At 32.1% G+C, this 23,768-nt stretch overlaps 1 protein-coding gene across 1 annotated transcript in view; it reads left to right on the top strand.

Moving 5' to 3' along the window:
- TDRD3 (tudor domain containing 3) overlaps positions 1-23,768 on the top strand; it is a 169,413-nt gene that overhangs the window by 136,935 nt on the left and 8,710 nt on the right. The window contains exon 13 of the mRNA XM_051983892.1: positions 23,633-23,760. Within this exon, the coding sequence (XP_051839852.1) occupies positions 23,633-23,752 (120 nt within the window). The 3' untranslated portion in view covers positions 23,753-23,760. The remainder of the gene's footprint in view (positions 1-23,632; positions 23,761-23,768) is intronic.

Here is a 23,768-nt window from a genome sequence, read left to right on the forward strand (position 1 = left end):
AGTAGGCTCGATGGTAGTTAAATCTGTGTAATCTGATGAGGTTACCAGAAGAGTGAGTATATAGGGAGAAGAGAAAGCTCAGGATAGAACCTTGAGGAATACTTATAATTATTGGTTATAATACTGATGATCAGCCAGTAAAGGACATTGAGAAGCATTCACATAGACAAGAGATCAATCAGGAGAGAATAAGGTCACAGAAATTCAGAAAAATAAATATTCAAGAAGAGAGGGTAATAATGTTTCAAAGGCAGGATATAGCTAAAGAAGGATCAGAACTCTTAAGACACTGAATTTCACAGAAGGTTCCAGGCTTTATGAATAGCAGGAATTATCTCATCTTAGAGGTCCCAATCTCCATGAAATCACAGGTTCAGCCCTTATATGTATCCAATATATAGACAGCACTGTTCAGAGAAATTTAATAATTCACATTTATACAATACAATTACAAAATGCTTTCATATATATATATATATATAACCTTATATGGTAGATAATTATCCCCATTTTATAGGTGAAGAAACTGAGCCTCAATCACTTGTCAGATCAAATGACTTGTCAAGATTACACAGCTAGAAATTTGCAAACCAAAACCTAACCTCATTTTCTCTCATTTTCAAATTGAGTGTTCTTTCCATTACATCTCCAATTTTTCTCTCATATAAAGAATTCAAATCCCATGCACATAATTTACCTGCTTCTCATTTGAGCTACACTATATATAATTTTGTGTTGCTCCTTTAATTAAATTAAGAAAAAAAGACTAATCATTTAAGTTAAATACATCAAATTATTTTTACAAACTTTTGAAAAAGCATGGTTTAATTGTTTTAAATAGCAACTCACACATGCATAGCAGAGCCCAACACAGTTAGATCTGGAGATAGGAACACAAAAATTCAAATTCTTCCTCAACCACTAAACTGGTACAGTTACCCTGAGTAATCATTTAACCTCTTTCAACCTTAGTTTCTTATCTTTAAAATAGTACCCACTTCACCATCAGGTTGCTGTTGAGGATCAACTAAATACTTTACAGACACTAAAGCAGTATATAAATGCTAGCTGCTAATTGCTGTAATCCAGATACTAGATTTTTCTGTACCTGTGATATCTTTCCACTTGCTCTCCTATGGATTTACTGCTCAGAATTCCTGTTTCCATAGAATATGAATCAGATTATAGACTATGTAAATGCTTTGTACTCTATATAAAAGCATAGAAGAAAGATTTTTCTACATTATTTGGATTTTAACATTTCTGAATTGTGCTCAACTGCAGTGGAAAGAATGCTCAATAATGAAATCCTTTTGAATCTAGTTTACATTTTCATGAAGTAAGATGACTTCTGCCTTTATTTGTTAGAATGCCTATGAATAGTTTAAAAAATGTATTGCTATTTATTTCATTAAATATTTACCAGTTCTATTAAAAAATTTTTAAACTTTCCATCTTTTAAGATTTAAGTTTTAAATTCTCTCCCTCCCATGCTTCCAGAATGCCTCTATGTTGTAATTAACACAGGTAGGCATTTTAGAATCAAAGGATTTGAGTTCAAATTCTGGTTTTGTTAACATCTGTATGACCTTGGAGAAGTCATTTAAGTTCTCTAGGCCTCAGTTTTCTCATCTGTAAAATGGAAAGTGTGATGAATTGGCATAGTGGTGCCAAATTCAAATAGAAAAGGAATTCCTTTGGCTGCATATTGACTTAGAAAACCATATGTTAATATTATGTTGTATTGTATTTTTATTTATTTTGTTAATTATTTCCTAACTACATTTTACTATTGTTTCGACAAGAATTTTACACTTCTGAACTAGATGATTTCTGAGAGATCCCTTCTGGTATAAATCTGTGATTTAATGGTATAATATTGTGCCATTATTGAGTATTCCATTTCCTTAGGTTAGGACAATTCCCTTCTTCATTTGTTAGAATTCTAAGGTATGGCCTAAGATAGGTGGTCTTTTTTTAAAAGCTATATTTTTTGTGAGTTTGTTCATATTTTTAATTGTAATCCATAAAAATTTAAAATGGATAATTCTGATGTATTTATGTATCAGGGTAAAGACCTGATTTTCATTAAAACCCATCAGATAGCTTCAAAGATACAGAATGAATTGTTTCTTGTTTAAATGAAATTGCTTTTAGTTAAGAGATTTATTTAGCTATGTGTGACTGTAGAACCAGATATATTATTATTCCCTCTTCTAAATAAGGGACTCAAATCATGTTTCTTTTGATAAATTGCAACTCAATATGTGGGATTCAGAGATGATGGAATGGGAAGAAGTAAGATGTAAATTTGGTTTATTTAGATTGACTTCTTTTCAATTTTGATATTTCCCCTCAGAGAAATTTTAAGGTAATTCCTAGGAGATAGAGGTGCTTAAAAGCAATAGTTAGTATCTTGAGTTGCCAAGGAAACACATTTATTTTGCCTTGATTATATTCTCTCTTTCCAGGGATATCCATATTGTCAATCATTTTCTGCATGAAAAATTTCTTTTTTTTTCCCCTACAAACTCTACTGAACTTGATGAAATTAAGATATATACAATGTTGAAAAACTAGCCTAAGAATTTTGTACCTTTCCTCCTTGCAAATACCTACAAAATACAGCAAAATGCTTCTTTCCCCAAGGTATATAATGGTGGCAGAGTGAACAAGATCAAAATATCTTCATTTTCCCATAGCTATGCCCATTGAACAAGATTTATAATTTAGAGTTTCAATGTTCCTGAGTTTTCTGTAATCTTGTTCAACTCTCAGGAGGCATCCTCTACCTATTTTTTAATCTAATGCTATCTTCATTTCTAATGGATTTTCTAAATTTCAAATACAGTCTTAAAAAGGATGAAAAAATAAATGTTGCTCATTGTGCTGTAGACTTTAATCCCTTTTAGATGGAGCTCCCTCAGTGTACCTTTCCTCTTCTACAGGCAGTGATGGTGAATCTTGATGAGGTTAAGGGCTACAAATGGATTTTTGATACAATCTGACTACAGATCATAATGGGCCATCTATTGTGCTTTCCCTCTTTTCAGTCTTGCATGTATTTGTGTCTCCAGTCATTTCTAAATGCTACTCCTTTTGTCATCTTCTCAGTTGTTATTTTCCCTCAGTTTCCTATTTCTAATTCATCATTGTATCTTTTTGGCCTTCCTCCTCTTGGTGTCTTCTTCCATTTCCTTTGTTAATCTCCACCTTTGTTGACTTGTGGTATCTATTGGAGCATATGGACGTCCTTTCCCACTCCCAGTCCCTTGAATCCTAATTCCCCTGGACTTCACTGGACCTCATACCACTTGTTCCAGCATCATGTGCAGTAGGTTTCACCATCACTCCTCTAGGAAAAGAGTGAAGTTGAGCTGTCTCCTTGAGAGAAACACTCTGGTGTTATAGAGCTTCCAGTTCCATTAAAGGAGGGAACTACTGGCAAGAGCTTGACACCTTGGCCTGAAACAACTACCTTAGCTGCCTATCATTGGGTGAGCTCCATCAAGAAGGGAAAGGAAGTACTGCAACAGTGAGTACATTTTATTTATTTTCTTTTTTTTTTTTTTTAGAGAAAAATATAGAAATATATTGTTTTTTTTTTTCTTTTAACATGAAGTGGAGGCTTACATTATTAAACACTGAACATTTGATAAGGGAAAAGAGACATGGTCTTGCCAGTTGTGGCATAAAAATCACTGTTTGCATGATCCAACTAATTTTTTCCATGTTTTAGATTTTCCAAATGTAAAATGGAGTGCTTGTTTCTGGATTACATTGTTAAAGATTTTACAAGCCTTGTATTAATGAAATGAAGTTCTTAATGACACAGAATTCTATATGATTATTGTAACTTAAAGCTTAAAAAAAAAAAAAAAAAACAAGTGAAAGTTTGTTATGTGAAAAGCAAGATTGATTCTTTTCCCTTCCCAAAGAGTTATGTTATCTTTGAGCTGATGGTGTCATTATCTTTTAAAATTATTTATGTTTCTGACTAGGAATTTAATTTTTCTTTTAAATTGTCTATTCTCAAGCATTTTGGGTGTTAATACTATATAATGTATATTGTTTTGAAACTTGAGCATTTGAAAAACTTCTTATTGGAACAAGTTGTTAGTGCTTTTTCACATAGTTACTATATGAAAAAGCACAGCAGTCATGAATTTTATTATATTCTAGCCAAACAGATTACTGTTTTACTGTCAAAAAAGTCTTTAATAAAGACTACCAACCCCCAAAATCCTGAAAGCAAGTGAATTTTGCAGTATGTATAGCTATGTGGTAACTATATTTGCAGTATAGCTGCAGAAGGAAGAGAAATCCTAAACAAACTAAAAGTTTGTCTAATTTTGGAGTTCTTTTCTACTTTCAGGCTAATAAAAATAATGGTCACCCTTTAAGATTTTTGATACTGATTTTTCCATTGTTATTTAAGGACTTTTGAAATCTAATATTCAAACTACTGTTATCCATTTTGATGGCATTATAATGGCTCCAATTTTTTAAAAAAAATTTACTATTATCAATTCATTGGGGATTTATAATACATAAATGTTTAAAAATTCAATTGACTAATCCCAGGGTTCAGTGAAAGATATGGAAAAAATGATTCTTAGTTATTTTAGAGCCCAGTTAGATCACAGTCTTAACTAAATCATCCATTAAACTACTTGTAATTTTAGTGGAAGTCATTTGGTAATTGAAATGATATATAGTCCTGGTGGTCAGTGTTATCTAATAAAAAAAGTTGTTACAGTCAGGAGTATAAATGCTTTTACCAGTAATCAAGCCTAATAGTGATTACATACTAAATACTATAGTTTACTAATACAAAATTATTGTTTCTTACACAAAAAGCTTTTTAAGCTAATCTTAAAAATGCAGTGGCCCACATGTCTTTAAATGTAAAAGGATTTTTAAAAGCACATGGTTGAATTAAAAGGCAACTAGTAATATTAAAAGGTTTAATAATTACTTGTATTTGGTTTAAACAAATAGGCCTTAATAGAATTTGTTGGAAGTTTCAAAGAGGCAGATTTGCAGTTTGACATAAAAGAGATAACACAACAATTTGTTGTCAGGAAGTAGAAAAGAGGGCATCCAGAAGTCATGTTTTTTTCCTTCAAGAAGGGTTTCCAGTTGTAGGCTGCGTTGATCTTTTGGGAATATTATAGGGGAGATTCCTATTAAGGTACAGGTAGGAATAGGTGAAATGAGCTCACTGCAATTCTGAAATCTTGTGATTCTGATTAAGGAAAAAAAAAAAAAGAGATGAAAAATGACAGAATTCCTGCCTTCATGGAATTGATAATCTAATGATAGAGTTTGGAGTCTAATAGGGATCCTAAAAAGGGGCATGTGAGGAATAACTGGAGTGATACTTTAAATTATCACTTATCAGTATGATCCTGTTTTTTTGATATCATTCATATATTACACTCTCAGGAAATCAGGGGCTACTCTCTAAGTCTTGTCATCTACTTGAGCAACAAGTGGTAAGGAAAAGTAATGTCCAGTTCTAGTCTTCATAAATCTAAGCTTCATAGTTCCTAGTATTTTGTTTTTCCTGTTGTAATAACACATTTTTGATGGTACTTAATGAACACATCAGGTAAATGTTATGAGCTTTGTATATTTGAAAGCAGTATTTTCCTAGAAAGAAGAAAAAAGGAAACAGTGGGACACATACTCTAATTCTTTCAATTTTCTCCTGTTATCATTATCTTGGATGATTTTGTTTGGAATTAGGAAAGTGCAGTTTCCTGTTAAATTTTGTCTTAATAGACAAAAAAGAGAAAAAAAACAGACTACAAAATATTCCCCTTCCCCCCAAAAAAGGTAGCAAAGTAAATGCAAGTATTAGCAGTTATACTTTGACAATTTACTATTTGTTAAGCTTTGTGTTTCAGTCTTTAACAAGCTGGTACTTACTTCATCCTTGTGTTTAATCTGTTTTGTTGCATTTAACATTAACTTTTATTTATATGTTGTTGAGTTTTTTTGTTTTCTCTTTGTAGCATTTAATGTTATGGAAGCATAGATTTAAGAGTTAGGAGAGGCCTTATTTAAAGATCATTTAGTCCAATGCATTCATTTTGCAGATGAGGAAATTTTTAAATCCTAGAGATTGAGCAACTTACCTACCCAAGGTTATATAGGTAATGAGTGGTAGCATCATTATTTGAACTTAGTTCCTCTGAATAGAAATCAAATGCTTTTCCTGCTGTACCACGGTGTTCATACAGGTCTCCCCATACTTCATGAATTCCCTCTGTGTGTGTATGTAATTCATTTCCTTACAGTGCTTTTGTCGTTCAGCCATTTCAGTAGTATCTGATTCTTTGACCCTTTTTGTGTTTTCTTGGCAAAGACACTGGAATCGTTTGCCATTTCCTTCTCCATCTCATTTTGCAGTTGAGGAAACTGAGGCAAATGGGTTTAAGTAAATTGTTCAGGGTCACAGAGATAGTAAGTGTTTGAAACTGGATTTGAATTCAGACAGGTCTTTCTGACTAAGCCTCATCTTCTATCCACTGCACCACCTACCTGCCTCCTTATGACATTCCAGTTTCATTGTTTTTAAAAATTTTAAATTCTATTTACAAAAACTATTTAATTAATGCTCATTTAAAAGTCTTTTATAGAATCAATATTTAAAAACTTTTTTGAACTTATTTTGTAACTTCATTTTAAGATTTCGAGTAATTCTTTACTCTTTACTACACATCTTACAAAGATGTGCCTCTTTCAAATAGAACTATTGATTCTCAGATTTTAAAAATTGATTGAATAAATGATCTTTTTAAACTCAAGACAATTTCTAAAAAGCCTTTGGCACAAATAAACTGATGTTCCTGATTGGTATTTTGCCTGCCAAGATTACCAATTGCATTAAAGCCAGAGTTAATGCTTACTTTGTACTCATTTCTACTGAAATAGTTCTCATAAATGTAAGATCCTTTCTAGACTACTATTGGGAAGCATTGGAGCTGATAATAAAGAAATTAGAACTATTAAAAAGTTGTTAATGTGCCAAGTTCTCTTGAATTGTATCCCAGATTCTTTAGATGTCAGCAAGGGAAATAAAATAAAAAGTTCTTGTTGCATACTTGAAGCAACTTATTAGGAATACAAATAATACAGAGTAGGAAAAATGTATTATAATTCCTTCATTTAGGGAAAAAAAACAGGAAATATTCAAGAAATCAGAGATTGCTAAGTCTAAATGTCATTATGAAGGCGTTATCAATAATAAAGAAGACCAGATCAAATCTATTTAAAATACAATTTAGATATGGATAAGATTTGCTTTCTTAAGAAGGAACATGTCTATATTTATGCATGCTTTTTTTTTAATTTAAATAAAATACTTTGAGATATTCATCAAGTAAAACTTGAATAGGTACAATTTATGTGAATTTGCCATTATGCAGTGCAATAACTATAATTATAAGGACTGAAAGATTCTGATTTAAGGACATGAAAAAATGGTTAAAGAGAAGGTTAAAGGTGGATTGTTGGGGAGCGCAGTACATAGTTTGTGAACAGGGTTTTTGAAACATTCTCTGTAAAATAACTTGTGTTATTTAAAAAGTTTACCTTTGAGATGAGAACTGTTTTAAGTCTATTTCTTATTTAGTATATCTAGCAAACCTTAAGAAAATTTAATCTTCTTTACTTAAACTTAATCTTTGTGTTTATTACACACAAGAACCAAAACCATGCCTTTGTTTTTCTGATTGTTTTGCCTTGGAACCAATTCTAGCCAAGTCATAAAAGTCAAGAGTATATAAGATTACATTAATAAATATTCATGTCAGCTGAATTTAAAGATCAGCAAAGGAGACAAAGTCAACATTAGCTTTTGAATTCTCTCTATCACTTAATCAACATCTCCATCCATTAATTAACATTCTTGGGCTCATTTCCTTTATGAACATATAATATTTGGGGGGAGAAAAAATATTCTAATTAAGCTAAATACAGGATAAGAATCATTGATAGTCACTCCTGTCCCCCTTTATGTTAATAGGATATGTAGCTGTTTTTCCAAATTTCCAATTAGTAGAATTTCAGAAGAATTGGTAAAATTTTTAAGCAAAGTAATTCTGTCCCTTAAATCCTCTTGGCTTAGAACAAATTTCTGAAAAAGTACATAAAAAGGAACATTTTGGCCCTCTAACTTTCTTAGAGATGGGTAGGAAGAAGTTGTGAAGAATTAGGAACCTTGGAGAAGGTTCAGTCAGCATTTATAAAAGTTAAGCAGGAACTGTGTTTAAGTGCCTTGCCTTAAAGAGATTGGTAGTCTAAAGGAGGAAAGAAGCAAATAAAAATGTACAAATAATTCATAGAAAGATAACATGTTAGAACTTGAAGGAAGCCAAGGAGACCAGGAAACAGAAATCATGGCAGAAAGTCAGAGAAAATTCTCAGAGCCATGAAATGGAATGTCTTGTTCATGGTACAGCAAGAAAGCTAGTGTCATTAGATCAAAGAGTATAGGACAGGGGCTGCGTTCAGGTGAGAATGTTTATAAGAAGACTAGAAGGTAGGGCATGAAGGGAGATGGAGAATTTGTGTCCTGATTGTCCCCTTTCTCATTGAGCTAAAGCAGTAATCCAAAGCAGTTAGGAATTCCATTTATTCCCTCATTCACAAGTTTACTTTATGGATTTCCTGAGCCAATCTCCTTAGTTCCTTTTTTTTTTTTTTTTTTTTTTGGAGGGGGGGGAGGTGTCACTGAAATAAAACTTAAATGCTCTTGTAAAGGCACTTCTGAAACCCTAATGCCTATGGGCAAAGGGTGGCCTTTGCCAGAGAAATAGGAAGGCTTGGACTCCTGAGCTCCCTGGAATCATGAAGTATGTTGCCTCAGCAGCTTTCTGATCTTTCCAGTTCCCTGTTCCTCTCCTTCAGTTGACAGACCGCTTGGTGTTACTTACTGTGTCAAAGTAGTAATAATTGCAATTATTTGCCTTTGTTGTTGCTATGGATGCCTAATTGCCATGCAGCAGTATAGCTATTATGCATAACTTTTATGTATTCTAGGTTAACTTTGTATTTATTTCTAAAATACTAAACTCCATTCAAGTATATTTAGCCTTTCATAGTTTATTATTCTTGTAGCATGACTGTACTTCAAAAACTTAGAATCACAGCACTAGAATCACAATCATAATAATTAAGATTTCTGAATATGAAATCATCTTTAAAAGATTAAAAATGTATAGACAAGTTAGTAAGATGAATTAAAAAAAGAAGATTTGATGTTTGTGTGGGCTTTACATGACTTCAGTTTTTTTGATACTGCCTTTTGTCCAACAGGTAAAATACACTTTTCATCTTCAGTACCATCTCTTCCCTATAGCTTCTCTAATCTCCCAATTTTTATATGTCATAAAATTTCAGAGTTGAAAGGGATCTCAGATGTCATTCAGATCTGTGAAAATCCTCCCTCCCTCTCTTCCCTGCCATCTTGCTCAAATCTCTAAATCTTTATCTTAACACAGCAAATGGTTAGCTAGCTTTTACTTAACGACCTTAAGTTTTTTACTTAAGTTTTTTTTTTTTTTTTTTACTTAAGAACTTAAATTCAGGAAAGATTCACTGCCTTTCTGGGTGGCCCATTTCATTTTGGAAGTACGTTTTGCTTGAAATTTATTCTAAATTAATCTCTTTTCAGCTTCTGCCCATTGTTTCCATTTCTTTATTTTGTAGCCAAACAGAGAATAACATTTTTAAAAGCATTTTAAGACAATATCTCATCCATGAGCCTTATCTCCTCCAGACTAAACATTGCTGATTTCTTTAGCAAACCTTTTATATGGCACCTGCTTAAGTTCTTTCACTATTTTGGTTGCTTTCTTGCAGATGATCTCTACCTTATCAAGGGTTTTTCTAAAACATGGTGGCTAGAATTAAACGTAAGGCTCCAGATATTTTCTTATAACAGCAATCATTTCCCCTTTTCATGGAAGCTGTAACTTTTTATGCAATTTAAGAGCTCATTAGATTATTCGGCTGCTGTGGCAACAATATATGACCCTAGAGGTAACTGAATCAACTTCCTTTATTTTACATAAGAAAAAACTGAGACCTAAAGACATTAAAGTGGCTTCCTCTTGATCACCAGTTAAAAGTGACAAAATCAAAACTCAAACCTACATCTTTTGTTTCTAAATCTAGCAATCTTTACACAATACTTATTTCTCCACAGTCCAGTTTTCTTAAGGTCAGGTCCATCTTAGATCCTGAATTGGACATCCACGAGTTAGCTAACCCTTTAGTTTTGTGTCATCTGATCCATTAATAATGTCATTAGTGCTTTTGTTCTAATCATTGATACAAATTCACAAAGCACAGGAGAAGGGCAGATAATTGGTGCTGTGGATAACCATTGACCCTAGAATCAGGAGGACTTAAATTAAAATTTGTCCTCAGACATTTACCAGCTGTGTCACCCTGGGCAAGTCACTTAACCCCAATTGCCTTATCCTCCCTTCCTTTCCCCTAGAAAACCCACACTGGAGAAAGCTGTGATCTGTAGAGTACTCTACTGAAGTTCTTCCAAGGGTTGACATAAAACCATTAGTGACTTCTCTTTGATTTCACCTAGTCAATTGTTTTCTTTCAAAATCATTTAATGGTAGTATCATCTAGTCCAGGGTTTCTTAAATTTTTTGCTACTGATGACCTCTTTTTACCTGAGAAATTTTTATGCAACCTTTAGTATGTAGGTATGTGAAGTAGGAATGCAAATCAAACACCTATTGATAATAAATCATAATTTCATGACCCCCACATTCAGTTACAAGACTCCATATGGGGTTGCCGCTTACAGTTTAAGAAGTTTTGATCTAGTTTACGTCGCTGTTTCTTTTGCAAAAGAACATCAACATATTTTACCAAACACTGTCAAAATCTAGGTTAAAACATCTAACATTTTTTTTTAAATCAATTGAATTATCTTTTCAAAAAAGAATTTACTTGGCATAATTTCTTTTTTGGTGAAACTATGCTGGTTCTTTATAATTGCTGCTTCCTTTTCTAGCACTCTTTAAATAATACATTCTGAGAAATGTTCTTTGTAAACAGTATGGCTTATTGTAAGTATATATTGGTTTCCTTATAATTCTAATTGAGCTAATAACTTTCTATTGGTTATAAAATATTTAAGCCATAACCTAGATCTTTTATAGGCATTGATTTTTTTTTTAATTTTAGAACTCCACCACACTAATATTTTGATAGCATATCTCCCAGCTATATGTTAATACAGAATATTTAATATTTTAATAAGTAAAACTGTTACTGTATGTTTTTAAAACATTTTAATTTCAATTCTAAATTTAGTAACCCTCACTCAGTACCCTATCAGTTTATAATTTCATTTTCTGTCAGTTTCAGAATTCCAGTCAGATTCATATTCTTACCATTTTTCATATCCATTTCCTTTTCTATATCTACATACCTACTGTCCTATATAAGGTATTCATTAATTCTCATCTAGAGTTTTATATTGGCTTCTAAATGGTCTTGCTTCCAGGCACTTTTCTCTTGAATCTCTACAGCTGCCAGATTGATATTTGTAACCACACAGGACTGACCTGCCACTCCCCTATTAAACACTCCCAATAGCTTCCTATTTTCTTTAAAATAAAATATCTCTCTCAGCTTGGCTTTTGGAATCCTCTGCAATATGGCCTCCACTTGCCAATTTTATTTCTTATTATTCCCCATTCACATTACTCTTTTCTCATCAAACTTGGCTGTTCCTCACCTTCATACTTTTCCAGAAGCAGTTCCCTATGTCAGAAAAAAATTTATTCGTCTCTTTATCTTAGAATCCTCAGTATACTTTGAGGTCCAACTCAGAAACCACATCCCAAGCCCATTCCTTATTCCTTTTGTATTTTCTCCCTTTTAAAATTATTTGGTTTACTTCTACCCACATAACTCTGAATGTGTTTTATCTTCTTTGTAGACAATGTAAAGAACTTGGGAATGGAATATTTCGTGTTTATCTTTTTATCCCCATCACTTAGTACCTAGAGATGCACACACAGGAGGTTCTTAATAAATGTTGGCTAAATTGATTTGCTTCCATATTGTTTTCTGAAAGTTTAGAAGTAAAATACAAAATTTTGTTAGCCTCGCATTTAAGCCTGGTTCTCCAGAATCCAACTCCAACTTACTTTTCCAACTTTATTTCAATATACTTTACCCCTAGCCAAACTGGACTTTTCTCTAATATTACAATTCCATGCCTTTGTGTAGGCTTCTTCCATGCTTCGAACATACTGCTTCCTAATCTCCCATCTTTTGAAATCCTAACCAGTTAAGGTGCCACTTCTTTCATAAATCTCCTTTCTAGCCTCCTTTAAAAATGATCTCTCCCTCCTTAAGATTTTTCTAGAGCACTTTGTCTGGATTTCCTTGCCCCATTATGGTTTTCCTTTTATTATGCTTAATTTGTGTGTGTGATTAGAAGCTTTTCTATATAAATATAATCTAATAATATTTACCACTAACATTTACAATTTGCTATTTAAATGGATCTTTGTGTAGACTTTTTTTTTAATCTTGTTTAATTCTTTTCACTGCCTTTCTAGAACTCCCCCTTCATAGAGGATTTACTTAAAGCAGGAGAGCTTTATTTAAGTCTTTATCCTTCTCTGAATAATTTTGTATCACTCAGGCTGGCAGGCTGTTATCCCTTATTTGCACTTATTTTATTTATTTGAATAGCCCTTCTATGCTGGAAGATTTAGTAGATACTGCTCAATATGCAGGCAGGAAGACTTGTGTTTAAAATCTACCTGAAATACCTTAAACAAGTTACTTAACTCCTTAAGCCTCAGTTCCTTATTGTAGAATGAAAGAATTAGACTAGAAGGCAACAGAGGTCCCTTGCAACTCTGAATCTGTGATCCTCTAGTCCAATGGTTCTCAAACTCTTTTTCTCAGTATCTTTACGGTATTAATAACTATTGAGAATATGTCCAAAGAGTTTTTGTTTATATGGGTTACATAATAGATATTTATCATAAACAGAAAAAAAGCTAATTTTGAATTTGTAGACCCTCTGAAAGCATTTCAGAAACCCTCCAGGATTCACTGCACCACACTTTGAGAACCACTGCAATCTTTTTCGGCTATATTCTTCCTGGATCATATCTTTTATGCTTCTTCTTGTTAACAAGTAATCATTGGAAATATTTTATAACCTAACTTCATATTCTCTCCATTTGTCACAATATGTCTCTCCATTTACCACAAGTTTGATTCTATATAGATGGTGGAGTTTCATAATTCACAGTCATATAGCATCACCAGGAAGCTATTTGTACTGAAATAAATGATTGGCTTTTGTGTCAGAGAATAAATTGAGATTACAGAAAGCCCTTTAATATTTCCCATATAAAATATGTATCGTATTTGAGAACTCACATTTGAATAATGCTTTTTTTTAAATTTAATTTTTATTTAATAATTACTTTATATTGACACTCGTTTCTGTTCCGATTTTTTTTTCCCTCCCTCCCTCCCTCCGCCCCCTCCCCTAGATGGCAAGCAGTCCTTTATATGCTGGATATGTTGCAGTATATCCTAGATACAATATATGTTTGCAGAACTGAACAGTTCTCTTGTTGCATAGGGAGAATTGGATTCAGAAGGTATAAATAACCCGGGAAGAAAAACAAAAATGCAGATAGTTCACATTCGTTTCCCAGTGTTCTTTCTTTGGGTGTAGCTGCTTTTGTCCGTCATTTATCAATTGAAACTCAGGTCTCTTTGTCAAAGAAATCCACTTCCATCAAAATATGTCCTCATACAATATCGTTGTCGAAGTGTATAATGATCTCCTGGTTTTGCTCATTTCACTTAGCATCAGTTCATGTAAGTCTCGCCAGTCCTCTCTGTATTCTGGTCATTTCTTACAGAACAATAATATTCCATAACATTCATATACTACAATTTACCCAGCCATTCTCCAATTGATGGGCATCCATTCATTTTCCAGTTTCTAGCCACTACAAACATTTTGGCATATACAGGTCCCTTTCCCTTCTTTAGTATTTCTTTGGGATATAAGCCCAATAGAAACACTGCTGGATCAAAGGGTATGCACAATTTGATAATTTTTTGGGCATAATTCCAGATTGCTCTCCAGAATGGTTGGATTCGTTCACAACTCCACCAACAATGCATTAGTGTCCCAGTTTTCCCGCATCCCCTCCAACATTCATCATTTGAATAATGCTTTTTAAAAAGTATTTTCTTCATAGCAGTTTTTTGAGGTGAGTAGTGCAATTACTATCCCTTTTCCAAATGAAGAAACTCAGACTAAGAGATATTCTGATTAGGGACACCCAGCTAGGGTCTGATTTGATTTGATCTCATCTCACCTGTATGTCCAGCGTTCTTTCTACTGCATCACATTACTTTCAATTATAATCCCCTTGAAAGAAGATAACAGTGTTGTTTTTCATCTTTGTATCCTAGGAGCCTGGAGATACCAAGTTGGTACATGAAATACCTACACCTAGTTGACATTTCATGACTGCTTTTTAAAGGAACGAACAGGAGATTTTCAGATTATACAACACATTCTTTTCTCTAAATTATGTAGTGAACAATTTTGTACCCTTTGAAGTAGGCTTTTTTTTTTTCTTATCTAAAATATGTAGTTTCTTTTGATGTTGATTTCATTAGTAGTTGGGAGGGCATTATATTAATGCCTTTTACATAAGCTTTGTGACATTTTTATTATTTTGACCATAATTAGTCCAATTCTTTTCTCCTAGTCCCACAAGGAATAACAAAGCCTCAATGAGTAAATGCCTTTCTTTAGCAGAACTTTTGGTCAAAACTCCTAAATGCTTACAAATGGCCTTGCAAGCAGCTGCTATGCACTCTGGCCTTCAAATCAGGAATGTACAAACCAGAGTAGCCCACCAAATTAATTCAATTCTTTTTTCCCTTTTAAACAGAACTATTTCCTCATTTCCTTCTCATCCTTGCTTTTAAAAAAAAATTCATTGCTACTTTTTGTCATTCATTGAATAATGTTAAGAGCTAATAGAGTTCTTAAAATGTAGCTTTAATATGAAGTTCTGAAAGAGTATAGAAACACATTTTGAATATTAAAATCCCTGTCTCTTTAGAGTAAAATAGATTTTTCTTTTAAAAAATGAAAGAACCAAGTTCTTTTATGCTAATAGTATTGTCTGCTACAAAGTTTTTAAACCTCATATCCTTTTCCTTTATGTATAACTATTAGCCTTAAAGACCTTTTGGGTTTCTTTAGTATATAAGTGCTTTTAATAAATTGACAATTTCTATTCTGGCTCTAACAGAAAAACCTTTCAACTTTTCCTATTCTGAATATAACTGCTTTATTTGACATTATTGGGATTCTGGCAAAAACTGTGATTTTCAGATAGTATTTCATCCATAAAGGAATTTCTCGTTTTTAACAGTGCATCTTAGAAAGTCTGTTTTGCCATAATTCAAATATAATAGAAAATTTGAGTATCTTATTCTTCACACAAAAGAGTACATCATTGATTGTGGTACTACAAAAAAACCTTTGTTATTCCCTATGATTTCTCATTGGGAGATTGAACAGAAACCTGGGGTTAAAAGAATTGACATAGCGGTAATCATTGATCTCACAGTGTTTCTTCTGTACCAGTGTATCTCTGTGACTTGAAGTAAAGAATACACTATATCAGATATAACAATAGGAATAATATCTACATTTATATACTGCTTACTATGTACCAGGCAATTTGCCGAGTGCTTTACAATTATTATCTCATTTGATCCTCACAACAATCCTTGAAGATTCTATTATTATCCCCATTTTATAGATGAGGAAAAATAGGAAACAGATTTGGCACCTTTAGTGGCAGTTATATTCTCCAAAAATCTAAAAATCCTTTTGTTTAATTTATAGAGTGATTCTTACTCTACCATCACATTAATGAACTTGAGAAAGGATGTAAAAAACTTAAATATTGATAATTTGAAATAAACTAATTTTATTTTAGAATGATTTCATATCTCACCTGACTTGATCCTTCTGTCCTTTCTCTATGAAGTGCTACTATACATACAAAAATCATTCAACAAATGTTTCTTCAATAAGCATTTGTGACCCTTATTAACAGACTATAAAATTTGATATGTGGTATATTTAGTATTTAATCATCTATGCCTTTTTTAGTGTGGTCACTGCTTTGATTTCAGGAATAGTGATTGAGAACAAAGAAATTAAGAAGTCTATGTTTGTGTGTCTATATGCAGGGAGACATGTAATTATTCTCTCCTAAGAACTTTGGTAAAAGAATATAGTCCTCCAACCCTGGCTCGGAGCAGCCTACTGCTACAGGTTTGAGATTAGAATGAAATTATGCTTGTAGAATATCTCACAGTTAATAATGTATTTAATCCATGTGAAAGTGGTTAATATTTTCATGTCAGCCTAAGTACCAGAAATATGTCTGTGACAATGAGAAAGGGTATTGTATGCAATAACTACAAGTGCCCATATATCTTAGTTCATTCAAGTAACTTTAGCAGTTAGCTTTACCATCATAGTTTGCAATGCATTAAACTGTAAATTCCTGAACCAAATAAAATTAGTGTATTTTTCTCACGATTTTTGGTTCTATACTTACATATTTATATGTTGTCTCACTGATGTCTTTTTATGACACTTGCTCAACTTTTTAAGGTAATTATTTGATTTAAAGGCAGGATATTCAAACAGGTTAATCATATAAATCAAGTTAGAGTATTTTTAGCTTTCTGTTATAGATACTTGATTTTTACTCTGATGTAGCTAATAGAAATTCAGCTTTCGTGCTAATAAGGCTTATAGCTCTAGCTTAATAAAAATATTTTAAGTAGTGCTTGTTACTAATTTTTCTCCTATTGATGAACCCCTACTATTATTTCCCCTGGAATGAAAGAAAAATAATACATTTTGAAGAGTGATGTTCTTTATTCATATGATTCAGGTCACTTTGCACAAAAATTGAGCTAAATTTTTTTTCACATTATCTCATCTTGTAGTGAAGAATATTATCTTAGAAAATTACTGTTATTTGTAAATAATATTTTAGACAAGACTTTCCCCGCTTTGACTAGCATCATAAATATAGAGATTTTGTCTTCATTTATTTGATTCATTTCCTTGAATTTGATTTTTCTTTTTCTCCAATCTCTGTTAAGAGAAATTAGAAGAGGGGCAGCTAGGTAGCGCAGTGGACAGAGCACCAGCCCTCAAGTCAGGAGGACCTGAGTTCAGATTTGTCCTCAGACACTTAAAACTTCCTAGACCCTAACAGCTAATATTTACATACCATTTTGTAGTTTACATTTTCATTTGATTCCTATGCTAACCCTATAATATAGTACTTTTGCTATTATTGTTCCAATTTTACTAAAGATTGTGACTTGGCCCCAAACACACAGTCATAAGCTTTTAGTATTTATAGCTGGAAGAGATCTTAGAGATCTTCTAGTTTGCTCTGCCTACAGATAAAGAATTTCAGAGTGGTGATATGATTTGTTCAGTCACACAGGAATTTGAATCCAGGTCTTCTGCCTCTAAATCTAGTGTTATTTCTAAGTGGCAGAGTTGGCATTTATAATCAGACCACTTTTGTCCAATCTAGTGCTTTTATCACTACATTATAGTTGTCTCCCCATATGCTTATATGCTAATTTATCCCTGAAATATTATTTAAAAACCTTTTTTATGTTGACAATTCAAACATTTCAATTTAATTTATACATCTTTCTTAAGCAAAACTATTTAGTCAGATAAAGATCAGTATTTATGCTAATGAGAACTTTTTCATACCCACATATTAGATCTATCCATCATGTTTAAGAACAATAAAACATGTGATTGTGATCCTTTTCCTAATATTTTCAAGTTTGATCATTCCAATAAATTGGAGCAGCAGGACAATCAATCCCAAATAATCAGTAAATTATACCAAAAATCTTTTTTAGTTTTAGCCTTCGAATGTAATTTTTTTATATGTGTGTGTGTGTGTGTGTGTGTTTTGTCCCCAAAGCTTTAGTCTAATTTAGCTTTAATGGCTTATCTTAGTCCACTTTAAGCTTTGATTACTGTTTTAAAATTTTATTTAATGACTACTATTAGAATATTATTTTAAAAGCTTTTTATTAATTATTTAAGCTATTAAAGCTTAAAACTGGACTAAGACTTTGGGGATATGCTCTATAGCGCTCTGATTTTTTTTAACCATATGTGGCTGATGAGATAATATATGTAGAATACTTTGTAAAGCTTGTTATATTTTTTTATGATTGAATTAAGTGAATTTATGTTTCCTAAGTATATAGGAACTAATGGGGGATGAGGAATATGGTCAGGATCATTAAAAATCTGCAGTGAATAATCTACCTAGTAAACAATCCTCATACAAATAATTGCAGAGTAACATTAGTCACTAACATTTCCAAAGAAATGTAGATTTGAAGGAATTGTTTTATTCATAATTTTTAAAATAATCTTTAAAAAACTCATTAAAATCTCAGAAGATAATAGTCCTACTAAGTAATTTAGCTGCCATGTAGTTTATGTAAATTTATACTTATATTAATTCTATGAAAATAAAAGATTGATACTAAGAAAAATCAGAGAGTTTTGCACAATACATAATATAAAGAGAAATTGGATAATTATTTGTTGGGAATATTATAGAAAGGGTTCACCTTATGATGATTTCTGAGGTCTCATCTATTTCTAGAATTCTTTGATTCTATAAGTAGCCTTAAGGCCTTTTATCATAAAGTGCTAGAGAAAAATATATTCCTAGCACTTTATGGTTTATAAAATGCATCATCTCATCATCTCATAAAATACATCAATACTCTTTAAGTACGTCATCTTATTTGACCTACAGAGTACTTTTCTGTAAGGTAGATAGTTCAATTATTATTGTCTTAAATTTATAGTATCATAGGATTTAGAGCTGGGAAGAAGCATAAAGGTCATCTAGAACCTTAGAGGTCATTTAGTCTGTGTGATTGTTTTATTGGTAAGGATGCTGAAATTCAGAAAAATCTAAGCAAAAGTTGCACAAGAATCCCCAATGAGTAAATAACAAAGAGTAAACAAACACTGGTTTTGTAGGTCATATCTTGTGCTTATAATAATAATCGCTAATATTTATGCAATGCTCACTAAGTGCCAGACACCGTGTTAACCATTTTGCAAATATCATCTCATTTAATTCTTGTAACAATCCTGGGAAGTAGGTACAATTATTATCCACATTCTACAATTGAGGAAATTTGCCTCAAACTGTTTGTCCAGGTACACACAGCTAGTAAGTATCTAATTGTGTGATTTGAATTCAGATCTTCCTGATTCCAAAGCTAGCACTTTATGCACTGTACCATTTGCAACTTAAGTTCAATACTTGTGGAGAAAAATTTTTTTAATCCTCATGTTCAAAATCAGTGATGCATTGCTAAGTAACAGTTCTTGAGAGACATAGTTACCAGTCTGCCCTGGTTAACTCACATCTACATACTGTGAATTACTCTGGGCAGACCATCCAGACAATGGCTAGAAGGACAGTAAAGAAACTTGAAATCTTTTCATGACATTCATTTGAAAAAACTGGTGATGTTTGACCTGGAGAAGGGAAGACTTATGGTTGGAAAGGGGGATGGGGCAAGAGGAATGATAAGTGCTTGAAGATAGTCATAAGTAAGTAATTAAAGATATCCAAAAATGGAATGAGTTGCCTTGGAAAGGAAAAGTCTCCAAAATTCAAGTTTGGGAGATACTGAGGAGGATGATTCATCTAGTTATAGATTACATTAGTTGACTTAATGAACTCCCTTCTGCCTCAGTGATTCTATTATGTCATTGTCATTTAACAAATTTATGATTATTAGAATAGTACTAAGGGCTCATAATTTAGTTTAGTTAATTCATTAAGTTATGTTAAACCTTAAAATTTTATTTTCCCATTGGAAAAAAAAAGACTATCTTGTTAATGCATATTTTTATAGTGCTATGCTACAAAAATGAAAAGCAAGTCTTTGAATATGTTTAATAATATGTTTAATAATAACAAGATTTGTCCACTGGCCATAGAAGGTGAGAGAGATGGAAAGTATGAATATGAATATATAAATGAATGAATATGGGGGTTTAGCAGAAAAGAGAAGAAGAGGGTTGGAGTTGGAAGGGAAAAATTAATTCTGTTTTAGATATGTTGAATTTGAGATGCCACGAGGCATCTAGGCACAGCTTTTCCACTTCATACTTGTTATATGACTAGATAGTACAGTACATAGAGTGCTAGACTTAGAATCAGGAAAATTTGAGTTCAAATTCTGCGTCAGATGCTTAAAGAAGTCTAATAGCACCTTCCTCCTGGAGTTGTTGAGTTAGCAATTTAGGGAACATATGTAAAATACTTTGCAAATCTTAAAGCACTGTAGAAATGCTAAATCATTAATATACAGTTTATAGTAATGCTTAGGTGAAGATTCAAGGTAATATCTGTTACTTGTCAGATGTATCTAAGAGATGATTTTGAGGATATTTCATTTTTTGAGCAAATACTATGATCATTCCTCCCCAAAACATCACTTGTTCATGATTGTTGTGAGCAATGAACAGTAAATCAGTGACTCTTGGCACATTGTAAGTTTTAAAGTATTTATTCAATATTCAGAGACCAGAAGTTGAAAAAAAAATGTGATTAAAAAGCAAAACAATTGAAATATATTTTAAATAAAGGCATGCTTCATTTCTTCCTCCCTCTTAAAAATTTTTATATCAGCTTTTCTATGCCTCATTGGGTACTGGCATGTTAATCCTATGAAAAAGTAAACTTCTTAAGGACAGGAACTATGTCTTATTTAATCATGTTAAATTGTCTGGCACATAATATTTGTACATGTTTGTTGAATGAAATAAGTGATTATGAATTATACTTAAATATTAAAAGTTAGGAGTGTGCACAATAGGGTTTTTAAATTTATTTTAAGAACACTTGACTGGAAGTTGAGTGCTAATCTAGTACCTGCAGTTACTTGCTCCCTATGATCTTGGATCACACTTCACCCCTGGACCTTAGTTTCTTCCTATAGAAAATGAATGAATCAGAATAGATTATTTCTAAAGTCATTTCCAGTTCTAAAATAGTTTCTAAAATTTCTCATAGTCCAGAATTTCAAAGTTGAAATATAAAAAATTTCTCTCTGCACATCAAATCACTTATTTTATTGCAAAGCATTTAGTAAAATGATGGAAAAGGATTATGAGCAAAGGAAATTATATTAAAATATGAAACTTATAAATATCCTAACATAAATTCTGTGCTATCTAATATGGCTTTAATTCCAGTTCAGTTCAATTAGTCACTGACTTAAGGAGAATGCTGTTGAGGTATCTAGAATTCTTTCACATCTGCTTGGGAAAGGCTTTGGAAGGAAGGAATGAAGGAAGGAAGAAAAAAAGTAAGGGGGATAAGGAAAGAAGAGAGAAAACAAGTGAGGAAAGGATAAATTTGTACTTTGAATTCTAATGGAAATTAGAGAAATTTTCTTCCTACCTTCTCTTTATTTTTTAAAGATACAGTGAAATCACAATGGCATAAGAGAATCTCTTCTTTCCTATTGTAAAAGACTATCCATTACTGTTATCAGTTGTTTTTATTAAACCAGTTAATTAGCCCTGGTCTCTTGAGTCCATGAATCTTTTAGATGAGATAAGAACAGTTGGCCAAATAGACCTACTTCATTCTTTCAAGGAAATGTAGAATTCTACCATTTGCAGTGTCTATAGGATTGGTAACCACAGAGTTTTAGATGCCCTCAATAACAATCACCCTTAGCTAATTCTGTAGTGCTATATGTATACAAAATAATATTCCTTCCCTGATGACTGAAATAATTACCTTATCTCCTGCAGTACCAAATAGAATTTTCCCCTCCAACTAATAACAAATGTTGCCTTTCTCATAAAATTAAATAGCTCCTTTTCACATTAAACTATAATATAGAGCAGTAGCTAGAATGAGAAAAAAAATTCTCTTCTCTGCCTTGAACACCCTTCCTCTTTCATCTTCCAGCACTAATGTTGCCTTACTAAAGTACAGAATTGATATCTGATGTATCCAAACACTTTGAAATTGATCATTAATGAAAAATTCCATAGAAAAGAGTTGATTTAGAGCTTCATTTCTAAAATGTATTTATTGTATTGCACCAAATATGTTATGTGAGATTCCTCTGTTTTATTATGTTTTTAGATAGCCCTAAAGGAGGATCATTCTTTTTTTGGATATAAAGTGGCTGGAAGGATAAAACTGTTTAGCCTGACAACATTGGCATTCTAATTCCAGCTTTCTTACAGTACTCAGTTCCCCAGGGCAAAATCATAACTTTTCAAGCCATTGTGTTGTATAAAATTGGAATAATATCCTCAAATTTAATGATTTTATGTGGTTAAAAATGAAGATTAGTAAGCATGTTAATATTTAATATAACTTAAATAATAGGTTCTAATCAAATCTTTTTTATATTTGGTAAAATTACTATAGTCATATTTGTAAAAAATTTCATGATAAAAACTTATCCTTTAGTCTATAGGTTCCTGTATTGTTAATTGGAATATAATGGGAAAAGGTATAGCAGAAATTCCTTTAAAAGAGATAAATTCCTAAAATAATGCAACCCATTATTCTCTGAAAATATAATTTTGCAACTTTAAATTCTGAATTTAGTAGAAGAGAGTTTGTTCCTTTTGTAAACAATCTGAAGAACCTTTTTTTTCCCTCTCTTTACTTGAGAAGATAATTTAATTAGTACATTGAATTTTAGAAAATTAATAGAAATGTGTCAGGCACTCCTGTGACTTTGCACCTTTTGTTGCTTTAAGTTATTTTTAAATATCATAATTTAATATTCCCCTTCTATGATTTAATCTGCTTATCTCAATTTTTCAGCTCTGTTCCTTAAACTGATAAATCTGTAATCTCATTAGGAAAAGAGAATGAAGAAGAAAAAAAAAAATAGGAAGGGTTTTCTTATCTTAGTAATCTCTCTCAAATGTAACTTCCTTAACACAGAGAACACATTCTTATCACTTCATTTAAAGCTGTTTAATTTTTTTCCTCTCTCCAGATATAATATTTTTAATTACATGGAAGAGTATGTCAAATGATTGCAGATTGTTGGTAACATTTTTTTACCTTCTATAAATCCCACCTATAGTAAACTACTAGAAATTTTTATGAGCCACAGTATGCCAGAAAAATTGACTAAAATTCTCAGTTTCCTGCATGTTAATTATGTATTCTCAATTTAAACTGAGGGATTAATGCTAATATTTTAGAATACAAGTATTATTTTTTAATATTATGTTATAAATTTTGCTCTTATTCCCATGTACTTAGATTTTAATTGTCCTTCCTTATTTTTCTTCCCTTCTTGGCAAAAATTGGCAAATGTCAACCCAGGGATAGTTTGATAATAATTGATAAAGTATAACTTATGTATATGGTTGATGCATCTCCAAGTCCTCTTGAACTTTTAAATCCATGCTGTTTGCATACAGGAAGAAGAAGAAGGTACCTATGACCAAACACTTGAGTTCCGAAGAGGGGGTGATGGCCAGCCTCGGCGATCAACAAGGCCAACCCAGCAATTTTACCAGCCTCCCCGGGCTAGAAACTGAACAGACAGGTAAATAT

The sequence above is a fragment of the Antechinus flavipes genome, chromosome 3, assembly GCF_016432865.1.
Source record: "Antechinus flavipes isolate AdamAnt ecotype Samford, QLD, Australia chromosome 3, AdamAnt_v2, whole genome shotgun sequence".
In the NCBI taxonomy this organism is placed as follows: Eukaryota; Metazoa; Chordata; class Mammalia; order Dasyuromorphia; family Dasyuridae; genus Antechinus; species Antechinus flavipes.